General features: G+C 39.4%; 1 protein-coding gene across 1 annotated transcript in view; it reads left to right on the top strand.

Moving 5' to 3' along the window:
• The window catches only part of LOC125271309 (B-cell receptor CD22-like), a 49,392-nt gene that overhangs the window by 32,197 nt on the left and 4,452 nt on the right, over nucleotides 1-12,743 (top strand). Inside the window, exons 6-9 of the mRNA XM_048195398.1 lie at nucleotides 8,015-8,272; nucleotides 8,700-8,957; nucleotides 9,139-9,232; nucleotides 9,445-9,490. Of these exons, the coding sequence (XP_048051355.1) occupies nucleotides 8,015-8,272; nucleotides 8,700-8,957; nucleotides 9,139-9,232; nucleotides 9,445-9,490 (656 nt within the window). The remainder of the gene's footprint in view (nucleotides 1-8,014; nucleotides 8,273-8,699; nucleotides 8,958-9,138; nucleotides 9,233-9,444; nucleotides 9,491-12,743) is intronic.

The following is a 12,743-nucleotide window of genomic DNA, read 5'->3' as shown; positions in this document are numbered from 1 at the left end:
CTGGACCAGAAGTTGTGTTGCATGTTCTGTTAGAAAGAGCCTGATTTTCCTGATGTTGAATAGTGCGAATCTGCATGACCGAGCTGTCTTTGCAATGTGGTCTTTGAAGGTCAGCTGGTCATCAAGGATTACTCCAAGATTTCTGGCCGAATTTGATGGAGTAATTGAGGATGTACCTAGCTGGATACTGAAATCATGCTTTAGAGTCGGATTGGCAGGGAAGACAAGAAGCTCAGTCTTAGCCAGGTTGAGCTGTAGATGATGTTCTTTCATCCATGCTGAGATGTCCGCCAGACCAGGGGCGGAGCCAGGGGGTGGCCAGGGGTGGCCGTGGCCACCCTTGGCCTAAGCTTGGCCACCCCTTTGGCCACCCCGCTCACAATTGCCGTTTCTGTCTACTTTTTTTGCGCCAGGCGCAAGTCAAACACACGCGGAAACGATACTGGTGCCAAATGAGCTTCAGCAGAACAACAGTGAATGGCGAACATTATATACATCTATAGCTTACGTAAATGTTTCTCAACTGGTGGGTTGCTAGACCACGCAATTTTCAATCACGCGCAAATATGGCTAATAGATGCTAATTTTGCGTTAATTTATAAAGTACAAATAAAAATGTATCACATTTAAATGCATAATTAATTTTACATTCTGGCATTTATGTGCTGTTGACTTCCACATCAGCAAATGGGAATTCAAAAGAGAACTTTTTTTTTTCTTTGTAGGCCTACTGAGTTTAATTTTAAGTATGATAGAACTGTTGCAATTATTTATTTTGACAATATAAAAAGTTAAACATTTAGTGTTTACTTTTTTGGTTACTTTTTGAAACAGACAAACTCAGAATTGTTGAAGAGTTCATTGATTATACATACAATTCAATAAAGGTTGAATAATCTTTGAAGTACAGTATGTAGGTATCTGCATGTCTCATCAATGGAGATGCAACAATGAAGAACAAGCTATTGGGGGTTCTGAGAACCAGAACTGACTAAACAAGTTGAAATTTAGCTATAGTATCAGCCCCTTTATTAATATGCCTGCAAGTGAGGAATGATTAAAAAAAAAAAAAGAAGATGAAAAAAGGGTCAAATTCACTCAGCATTCCATGATCTCAATTACAATTAAGTAGGCTAAAAATGAACTGTATTCAGTTGTGTTGTAGGCACAGTCCAGTAGCTACATTATAATCAGACTAATTTTTATGTTTAAATAATGAAGATTTCTGTGCCACCCCAGACTGGTTGGTGGCCCCTGCCTGGCCACCCCTATGAATAAATCCTGGCTCCGCCACTGCGCCAGACAGCTTCTGTGGGATCATCTGTCTACAAGAGACATGTTTAATGTGGGTTTTTTAAGCAGTGGGGTTACTCGAGCCTGCTTGAATGTGTTAGGGAAAGAGCCAGTGTGGAGAGAAGTGTTGATGATGTGTGTCAGTGCTGGTAAAAGTGTAGGAGCGATGGCTTGTAGAAGGTGTGAGGGGATGGGATCTAGAGGGCAGGTAGTAGGATGATTGGAGAGGAGAAGTTTGGATACTTCTGTCTCAGTGAGGGGGGAGAATGAAGAGAGGAGGTGTGTGGCTGTGTGTGTGGTTGGTCTGTGTTCCTGTGTGTGTGGAGCGGAGAACTGACTGCTGATGGTAGAGGTTTTGTCAGTGAAAAAGTTAGCAAAATTATCAGCAGTTAGAGATGAGGTGGGTGGTGGTGGAGGGGGGCAGAGGAGAGAGTTGAATGTTTTGAAAAGTGAGCGTGTGTTTGAGGCGCTGTTGATTTTGTTGTGGAAATAGGAGGATTTAGCAGCATGAATTTCAGCAGAAAAGGTTGAGAGCAGAGACTGATAGCTACATAGGTCAAATTGGTCTTTTGATTTGTGCCATTTCCTCTCTGCAGCCCTGAGTTTGGTCCGTCGTTCACGAAGAACATCGGATAACCAGGGATTAGAGGGAGTAGCACGTGCAGGCCTGGATGACAGAGGACAGATACTATCAAGAGATGAAGTTAAGGTGGAACATAAAGTGTCTGTTGCTGTATTCACATCCAGAGATGAGAATTGTGTGGGTGAGGGAAGGGAGGATGACACAACAGAGGAAAGATGAGAAGAAGAAAGAGAGCGCAGGTTTCGTCTGAAGGTAACTGGTGGTGAACAAATGAGGAGTTGTAGATTAAAAGTAATGAAGAAATGATGGGAAATGTGCAGAGGTTTTACCAAAATGTTGTCAGTGATGCAGTTGCATGTCTAAATGAGATCAAGTTGCCCGATTTGTGTGTACTTGTGGTGATGAGCCGATTGAGATCGAATTAGGCTAGAAGAGAGAGGAAGTCTGAAGCATATGGCTTCTCTAGATGAATGTTGAAATCGCCAAAAACTACAAGTGGGCTACCATCCTCTGGGAATGAGGACAGCAGCATGTCCTGGGGTTGGCCTGGGGGGTGATAAATTACTACAATATGAATTTGGACTGGAGTTGTGATTGTAATAGCATGAAACTCAAACGAATTGTTAGTACATAGAAAAGAGTAAGTTGAATATTTCCAATTGTCAGAAATGAGAAGACCTCCCAGACTTGTGAGGGGAATGAGAGAAAGTGAAGTTGTTAGAGAGAGCAGCAGGGGTTGCTGAGTCCTCTGGACGAATCCAGGTCTCAGTCAAGCCCAAGATATTAAGAGAAGAAATAGTAGCAAAGGCTGGAATGAAGTCAGCTTTGTTAACTGCTGACTGACAATTCTATAGACCCACAGAGACAGAGAGAGGAGTGTTAGTGTTAGAAGAGGAGTAAATAGGGCGCAGGTTAGAAGCATTGAGCTGCCTTTTACGTGGGTTAGTGGAGCGTTGCCGACAGGAATGTATTGAAAGCACATGGTGAGTATGAAGAAAGAGGAAAAGTGTGAAAGGAAGAAACTTAAGTGCCTACCGGTGTAGTTGCTCGGTGGAGTCGCGCAGGTAGAGTCGCAGGTCTTCCGCGACAGCGCACACATACAATAAATATACTGCTTATTAACACGTGATTGAAAACAGCCAAGACCGCCTTGAAAATTAGAACTGCAAAAGCCTAAACCCATGAATGGCTGAAAACCGAAACTACAGCAGCTTAAGAGTGAACAATAACACCAATAAACTCTGGAAATGCGGCTGTTATTCTAAACAAGTACAATTAAATACAATTATAGTCAAAAGTGTTTGACTAAAGTGTTACCAAATCACCAGATCATGATTATTTTTTGGTGTGTCACTCAATTCACACTGAGATCATTTATCACTCAATAGTTTCTGAGAAGATTAGCTTATACTTCCTGTTGCGGTTTTCAAATAGTAATACAGTATTGTCATTGTTTTCATAGTCCACTGTAACTGATAAAACAACATGTTCATCTTGATGAATTCTGTGTTTCAGGGGTTTCTAGTGCTGATTGGGGTGTGAGATACAGTCCTTCACACATCTGTGCTCTAAAGGACTCATCAGTGATAATGAACTGCACTTATACATACCCTACTGGATATCAGATCAAGAAAGTGTTCTGGACCAAAAACCCTGTAAAGGATGTAGATCCTCCAGATCTGTCTAATGACCCTGAATACAGTCAGAGGCTTCAGTATCTGGGAGATAAACAGCAGAACTGCACCATCAGACTGAGTCATGTGACACTGAACGATTCACACATGTACTGTTTCAGATTCACCACTGATAAAGATGATGGTAAATGGACTGGTTATCCAGGAGTGACTATTGCTGTCACAGGTGACTTTCGTGAGGTTTCTCTCTTCTTCTGTGCATTATGTTGAATAATAATCAGTGTATGACAGCAGCACTAGATATAATGTGTGTGTTGTGTTCAGATCTTCAGGTGGAGTCTCCTGAGAGAGTGACAGAGGGAGATTCAGTCCGTCTGACATGTAAAAGCAGCTGCACTCTGACTGACAGAGCAACATTCATCTGGTACAGAAACTCACAGAAGTTATTAAATGAGAGTAACAAACTAAACTTCGAGTCAGTCAGAAGAGAGGATGCAGGCAGATATAGCTGTGCTGTACACGGACACAATCACATCTCTCCTGCTGTTCAGCTCAATGTCATGTGTGAGTACAGATTCAGTTTTCTCTTTAAAGTTGTTTTTGAAAAGCAAGCAGAGTTTGACACCACATATCTCTGATAAATGATCAGTAGGTTTTGTGGGTCTGAAAGGAAAAATAACAGATTCAGATCACATCTCTGCTGAGAAGGACATTCTTTACAAATGCAGCCCAGATAGCAAACAACCATCAAAATAATGTTCAATCAATATTTAAATTAATGTTAATGTGTCAACGTTAACTGCATTGAATCAACATCACCTGCAATTAATGTTGAAAAATCATTTGTAATGGCACTGAATCAATGTTAAATGTGATCAACATCATGCTTGCACTCTCAGAGAATTAAACAAACATTAACAAGAACATTAAGCATTAACAAGTCTCACAATTTTATCATCTTGATAAAAAAAAATGCATAAAATAACATTTTATTTCAACATTTACTCTCCCTATCCAGTGTTGTGCAAAGCATGATGGGAAGGGGAAATCATGTTTATGTAGTCTCATCTCAAATGGATTAATTAAATTGGTTGAAACGAATTGTTTTGGATTAACTTCATTTACTTAAGTAAATCGAACAAGCATCAAATGTTATTTTTGGCGTACTTGAAACACATTCTTTCAAAATGAAAATATTGAGTTGAGCCAAAACTGTTTCAATCAGTTTAACAATGCAATAGTTTGAATGGGAAACCTAATACAATGGTGTTCAATGAAAACTGCATTACACCCGCAACTGAACCGGTGACTAACAAAGAAATCTCTAGCGTTAATTTTGATCACGGCTTGTCTTGAAAAATAATCAGTTGCCGATGAACATGTCAAACTAATAACCAAAGACCACAGATTTTAGCCTATTAGCAGAAGATTTTCTAAATTTGTCTCAGACGACCAAATCGTGGCCAAAATCTCACAGTGTGCACCTGGCTGAACACAGCATCTGTTTTTTCACTTCCTGGCATTGCAGTATATGATTACGTTACCTGTGCGCCGTTCACCAGCGAGTGAAGTGAGAGAGATCTGCCGACCGAGGATGGGCCGCATGATCCTATGATCAGACACACTCACCCCCGTGACGAGCGAGACCCTCATGTAGGACGCTCGTGCTTTGCAAACTCCATCTGACTACTTGTTTTGTATCCTGTCAGTAATGTGCCAGCCTCAGAGATTAACCCTCATGCACTGTTCGATTTCTGGTGACTGTCTGTAGGTCCGGGTCAAATTGACCCTAATTGGATTCAATAAAATTCCCAAAAAATCTCAATATTAAAAAACAAAAACAAAAACACCCCCCCCCCCCCCCCAAAAAAAAACATACAATCATGAACAAATAATTAACTTTTAATATAAATTCTTTTCAAATATTACAAAGAATAAATATCCGAATTTATTATTTATAAAAATGTTTTTAACCACTATTTTTAAGATTGCCCCTCCCCCTCCTGTGGGACATTGACCATTATAAATTAATAACAATAATATCTTAGTCTAAACCTAAAGTAATCTTGACAAACTATCATTTGAAAGCTTTCAGACTCTAGTTTTCATATTTGGTGACTGATTTTCAAAAGAAATGACAGAGCAATAAATAAAAAGCAATAGATTCTTTATTTGTGTTGTGGTGCCAGAATATAACACACGCTCTGTTGTTTTAGGGATCGAATTCAAATCAAATATTAACATTACTGCACAAACTTCTTCTGAATAGGATGTCTACTTCATTAATATTTTGAAATGTATGGAAAAATATGGTTCAGATCATTCAAACCATATATGGATATCAAGAAGTCCTTATATGGTCACCAGTATAGTCTGAATGTCATCTAGTGGAAAAGTTTGGTACTGCACACAAAAAAAAAATCTTACTGCAAGTTTTTTTTTTTTTTTTTTTTTAGATATCAACCTAAAATTTGACACAGAACTTGTTCAGATATTTAACTTTGATCTTCTTGAAGTTTTAGAGTTGAACATGTTTTGTAAAATATATTTTATATAAAATATAAAAAATTTAAAATTTTTAATAATAAAAAACTTTTTTTTAAACTTTAATTTTACAACTTTTAACTTCTACAATAATCTGTGAAGTGTTCCCTTTGAAAAGATACCAAACACAAGTCTGTGCTCTGAAATATTTAAGATTTTTAATAATTTAAGTTGGAAAAGTCATTTTCATATTTATGTTCAAAAAGTGAGAGAGACAATTAACAGGTAAAACAACTTTGTTTTCACAAAGGTGTTAAACTCAGTAATACACTGGATCTTCAGGACTAGAGTTGAGGAGTTCTGACATACAACACAGAAGTGTTTTGGGTCTGTAGTTGATTTTGAATGGCTGTCTATATGGGTCAAACCCAGACAGCAACATAGTGTGGCCCAGATCCGGCACATGTGGATTACACGCGGACCAGATGTGGACACGGACCACTATGTTGCTGTCAGGGAATTGACCCACAAACAGTAAGAACGTATAAAATTTCTGTATGCACATTTCACAACACATCAGCATGTTGAAACTTTGCATGCATGTTCATGACCCTAAATGAGAAAAGATCACAAAATTTCAAGAACAATGTAGGTTAGATAGTATTTCAGATAGATTGAAAAAATAAATTATAGCTATTTTTTACCATATGTCGCTGACAAAATATTTTTTTGTATTGAAATAGGTGAGAAAAAGCTCATTTTTTTTAGCTTCATAGGGTAGTAAAATCCAAAATGTTTTGGGTCTGTACAGTTCTGTGGGTCAAATTGAACATCACCAACGTAACCAACGTTTTGTATATGTCAGAACACATCAGCATGTTGAAACTTTGCATGAATGTTCATGATCCTAAATGAGAAAGTCACAAAATTTCAAGAAAAAAAAAACATATGTTAACTGATGTCTCCGACAACTCAAAATCAAAACGAGTCAAATTGACCCGCAACAGTATACAAGGGTTAAGAAACATGAGTGTAAGTGTGGAGATAAATTTGAATACTTACTAATGCGATACTGACGTTGTATCGAGAGGGTCGATCCTCAAATAAAAACATTATTACCAAATTTAACTAGTAATTCATATTATTTTTCATGAAAACAAATGCACAATATGAGCTTTCCAGTGGGGAAAATGAACAGCCCTCATTCAAAAACATCACCAAACAATATATTAAAGGCACAGCTAAATGTGACAATTATTATAATGGGTTTATGTGAATATTGTTTTCAAGGGTTAGTTCAATAAAAATGATGTCATTAATTACTCACCCTCATGTTGCTCCAAATCAGTGAACATAAGAGGAAGATCAACCGATAACACAAGAACAAACCTCGTCCTGAAGCTCAAACGTGCTGCGTGACACACGAGAATGAACCGCATTGGTTACGCAGCACGTTTGAGCTTCCCAAAGAGGTTTGTTCTTGTGTTATTTAGGTTCAGTTGAGCTTCTGTTTGTGATTAATGTTTATATGTGAGTAAAAGCCTAAATTAAATTAGTTCATCATAAAAAGTGAAAGAAGGAAAATTTGGACTTAAACACCTCAATTCATATGGATTACTTTTTTGATCTCTTCATGACCTTTTTGAAGCGTCAAAGTGGTTGTTACAAAGGCAGACAATTGAGGAACAGATATCACTCAGATTTCATCAGAAAGATCTTCATTTGTGCTCAGAAGATGAACAAAAGTCTGACAGGTTTTGAATGACACGAGGGTGAGTAATTAATGACAGAATTTTACTTAAATCCCAATTCACTTAAATTAAAAGTTTTTGTAAGATTTTTTTAAATATTCTGGAATTGTTAATAAATGATACATAAACACAATGTAGGCCTAGATTTTTATGTTAAAAACTGTGACTACAAATATACTGTAAAATCCACTTAATAGAGGCATCAGTATCAGTAGCTGAGATACAGCCTTCATTCATAGTGCACTAGTTTTTGTATTTTTCTGTTTTAGATCCTCCCAAAAGCGTCTCGGTGTCCATCAATCCACCTGGTAAAATAGTGTCAGGAGACTCAGTGACTCTGAACTGCAGCAGTGATTCAAACCCTCCTGCTCTGAACTTCAGCTGGTTTAAAGGAGGAACGTTTGTAGGATCTGGAAGAATCTTAAACATCTCAAAGATCAGCTCTGATGACAGTGGAGAATACAAGTGCAGATCCATCAATGAACATGGAGAGAAATACTCTGATACTGTGACTTTAAACATCATGTGTGAGTTAATGATCATCTGCACATTGTTCACATATAAATTCACAATTTTATATTTATTTATTTACTTTTTTATTTTTGTCTCTTTTAGACCCTCCCAGGAGTGTCTCAGTGTCCATCAGTCCATCTGGTGAAATAGTGTCAGGAGATTCAGTGACTCTGATCTGCAGCAGTGATTCAAACCCTCCTGCAGAAATCAGCTGGTTTAAAGGAGGAACGTTTGTAGGATCTGGAAGAATCTACAGCATCTCAAAGATCAGCTCTGATGACAGTGGAGAATACAAGTGCAGATCCATCAATGAACATGGAGAGAAATACTCTGATGCTGTGACTTTAAACGTCATGTGTGAGTTAATGATCATCTGCACATTGTTTACATATAAATTCAAAATTTTCTCATCTTTATTTATTTATTTATTGTCTGTTTTAGATCCTCCAAAGAGTGTCTCAGTGTCCATCAGTCCATCTGGTGAAATAGTGTCAGGAGATTCAGTGACTCTGATCTGCAGCAGTGATTCAAACCCTCCTGCTTTGAACTTCAGCTGGTTTAAAGGAGGAACGTTTGTAGGATCTGGAAGAATCTTCAACATCTCAAAGATCAGCTCTGATGACAGTGGAGAATACAAGTGCAGATCCATCAATGAACATGGAGAGAAATACTCTGATAATGTGACTTTAAACATCATGTGTGAGTATATGAAAGTTCATTAACCGTGGTAACAACAAATTATTGGTTTAACAATTTAAAACATGAGTATAGAGTTGCTTCTGTAATTTTTAGACCCTCCCAGGCTTTTATTAACACACTCCTGTATCTTCACATCATTCATCAGTTTGGAGAGTTAATCATGATGATCTTCCTCTTTCAGTTCATCATGGTGCTGGTAGGAATGTGATTGTGATCGCAGCGACATCTGGAGGATTATTCTTCATCATCACCATCATCATCATCTTGTTAATAATGTGAGCTCAATTGTTTAAAAAAAAAGTGAATTTATATTTGAAGTGATGGACAGGAGATGGACTGAAGTGACTTTATATTTAAATTTTGGTCTGATGTAGAATAAAATGGCTCATTTGTGTTTGTTTATTAGTAAAGATTACTAAAAACAGCATTCATATGTTTCTTAAATTAATAGTCATCCATTTTCTGTCAATGTCTGTCATTATAACAGAAAGAAACGAAGAAGTGATAAAACTGAAGATCTCACAGTGAAACAGGTAAATCATCCAGACTCATGACTTTACAGATGTGAGGCTATAATTAGATGAACCGCGAGTGCGTCTGTAGATATTTGTTCTAAAGAGCAGTCCTGGGACATCCCAGTGTGGCAATGAAACGCAGCTTCTCGTTCCCGCCTTTTCAGGGAACAGGGTTACAGTGAAGTAACACGGGGCGTTCCCTTTCAAAGTCTACACTCAAGCTTCACTTAGTGCTATGGGAACGAGAATACCCACGCCGCCGCACTGTGTGTCTGGGCCCCCAGGCTGTGAAGTGTTTCGCAAAGTGCAGAGAGTCTTAGGCACTAGCTTGCGATATTGACTCAAGGACACAAGAGCCCAGAGTAACAGGAACATTCAAACTATAAAACTTTATGAATGTGTGTGGAGAGGACCAGCCTGCCGCATCACAAACATTTTGTAAGGGGGCACCCCCTGCCAAAGCTCTAGAAGAGGCAACCCCCCTGGTGGAATGAGCCCTGATGCCTGTTGGCGAAGTGTGACCACGCGCCTCATAGGCAAGGGCAATAGCATCTCTCACCCAATGTGACATGGTCTGTTTCGTGGTGGCCGCACCCCTGTTATGGCCATGACAAAGGAATAGTTGCTCTGACTTGCGCCACTGACATAAGTCTGTAGAGCACGGTCTGGACACAGTCATTCCTGGGGCAAAGTCTAAGCAGGATGGCACAATGGAGCCTGCAAGTCCCCAATTCTTTTTAGAAAAGTTATAGCCATTAGGAAAACCATATCAGAGAAAAATCGCCCTGAGGGACAGGAACTTGTCCTGAGCCCAGAGCAGAATGTGCTGCACTAGCCTGTCTAGACGTTGCAAGTGCAGTCCACCCTGGCGATTCATATTAGAGGCTACCGCAGTAATGTCCACCCGCTCTAGGACATGGTAACCCCTTAACTGGTGGAGGAAGTACTTCAGGGCCAGAAATACAGCCATCAGTTTGAGAAAATTGATGTGCCAATTGAGATGATGACCTCACCATATCCCTTTGGACTGGACGGCCACCTAAGGCCACTCCCCAGCCTGTACGGGAAGCGTCTGTTGTTGGCATCTTGCAACATCAACGCATATAGAGTGGGACCCAAGGTGAAGAACTGGGGTCTGAGCCACATAGAAAGGGAACGAAGCCATAGCACGCAACCCTTACCATAAACATGGATTTTAGTATGACATCTGTGTTGTAACGCCATCTCTTGTGACTGTGCTAGTATCAGCCAGTCGTCTACGTAATTCTACTAGAGCATAGTCAGGATCGGCGTAATTAGGGACTCCAGTATATGAGCATTAAACTCGGACAACTTTCCGTGTATCATGAACAAGACTATTAACTAGACTAAACACTTAACTACTCTAACATTCACACGCATACATGCATAGTTTACCAAGGGACAGAGAGAGCCGAAGCAGAATACAGGAAGGCAAAAAGTTACAGCATTGTTTGAATTTCAGCAGATCAACAGCCTTGAGCAAACCATCAGTGTAGTTCTAACATGACCTTCTTTAAAAAGGGGTAAGGATACTGACTGTATCAAATAATAAGACTAAGTTTGATATTTGCATGTCTCACCCATTTGAATTAAAACTGCACTGATGCAATTTCACGAGTTCACATATACATATAATTAGATTTGGCGTGCTGTCTGGGGGAGGGCTCCGAGCTCGGAATTTTGGCCCGAACCCAGAGTACTCCCCTCGGATGTGGTAATGAGAGATAGAACTAGAAGTGAGGAGATGGGGTGGTGGAGGGATGCTGATAAACTGTCAACGAACAGAGGTAAGTCTGCAGTATATATACCTCTTGTTGTTGGTTGATTAGCTGAATGCTTTCCACTTGTGCTAATTCGTCTAATTATCTGCAACTGCTCCTCCCTAATTTTGTTAATAAAACATCATTTGTGGAGGCTCCCATTGATATTTGCTGATACTGTCTTGATGAAAGAGAACCAGTTGGATTCAGTGGATCTTTGGTGAATGAATGGAAGGTCTAGGCCAGGGGTCTCCAATCCTGCTCCTGGAGGGCCACTGTCCTGCAGAGTTTAGCTCCATCCCTAATTAAACACACCTGAACCAGCTAATCAAGGTCTTACTATAGGCAAGAAAATTCCAAGCAGGTGTGTTGAGGCAAGTTGGAGCTAAACTCTGCAGGACAGTGGCCCTCCAGGAGCAGGATTAGAGACCCCTGGTCTAGGCCGAAGCCTGGCACAAGCTTGGGGTTCCTTAGAAGCTTCTAGTAGAGCATCGTCTTGACATCAGCGTTTTTCTGTAAAGGAAAAGAGTGAAGAGACCGTGGTCTTGTGATCAGTGATTTTAAAGAGTGAACATATCACACCCTCTTGAGGTGTCTGAGACAATAAGGAAAGTTTTATGAGTCTTTGTTCTGTAGCAAGATATTAGCATAAGACATTGGATTGGATGTATGAGAGAAGAACCTTCTAGATTCTTATAATACTAACATGTCACAGAGTAACATAAATTACCAAATAGGAAATGAAAGTTGGAGTCCGTAGATACCAAACATGCTACCCATGTGATTTCAGTCAACTATAAATTTGCAACTTTGAAACATTAATACCAAAATAGTTCTAAAGAGATAATTAATACATAGAATAAAGCCTAAAAAAGGAAAATCATGAGATGGGAAAAATGGATACACATTTATACATTTCTCATATGGTTATATATAGAATATATAGGATTAAGAGGGTTTATTTGTCCTTCTCAGAAAGAATGAAGTCAGAATCACTATCTTCTCTGCACATTCCTGACAGCAATAAAATAGGAACAGGATACCTATTCTGTCTCTGTGTTGCAGTTGTGGGGGATGGAATTAACATGACTTGTGAGGGAGAGTTTCTGGATTATTCATTAACTAAAATGAATAATTGTGTGTCTGGTCCAGATGCTACACTTGAGAGCTTTGACTGAATGGTTTAAGCCTTGAAGATCTAAGATTGGACGCAGCCCCTCGTCCTTTTTGGGAACTAAGAAGTGTCTGCTGTAGTAACCTGACTCTCTCTCTAGAGGGGGAACATGCTCTATGGCCCCTTTCTTCAGAAGAAATTGCAACTCTTGTGACAGTAAAGGCCCTTGCCCCGGCTTCATGGTAGTGGAGACCACGCCGTTGAAACGCGAAGAACGATTAATAAATTGGATTCTGTATGCTTGTACGCAGAAATCCCTGGCTGTAGTTTCTACGCTGCCAAGTTCTCTGAAATGGACACTAATTTTGATACTTCC

The sequence above is a fragment of the Megalobrama amblycephala genome, linkage group LG7, assembly GCF_018812025.1.
Source record: "Megalobrama amblycephala isolate DHTTF-2021 linkage group LG7, ASM1881202v1, whole genome shotgun sequence".
NCBI classification, from domain to species: domain Eukaryota; kingdom Metazoa; phylum Chordata; class Actinopteri; order Cypriniformes; family Xenocyprididae; genus Megalobrama; species Megalobrama amblycephala.
The sequence above is the reverse complement of the archived record's forward strand: the minus strand, read 5'-3'. Positions and strand labels throughout refer to the sequence as shown.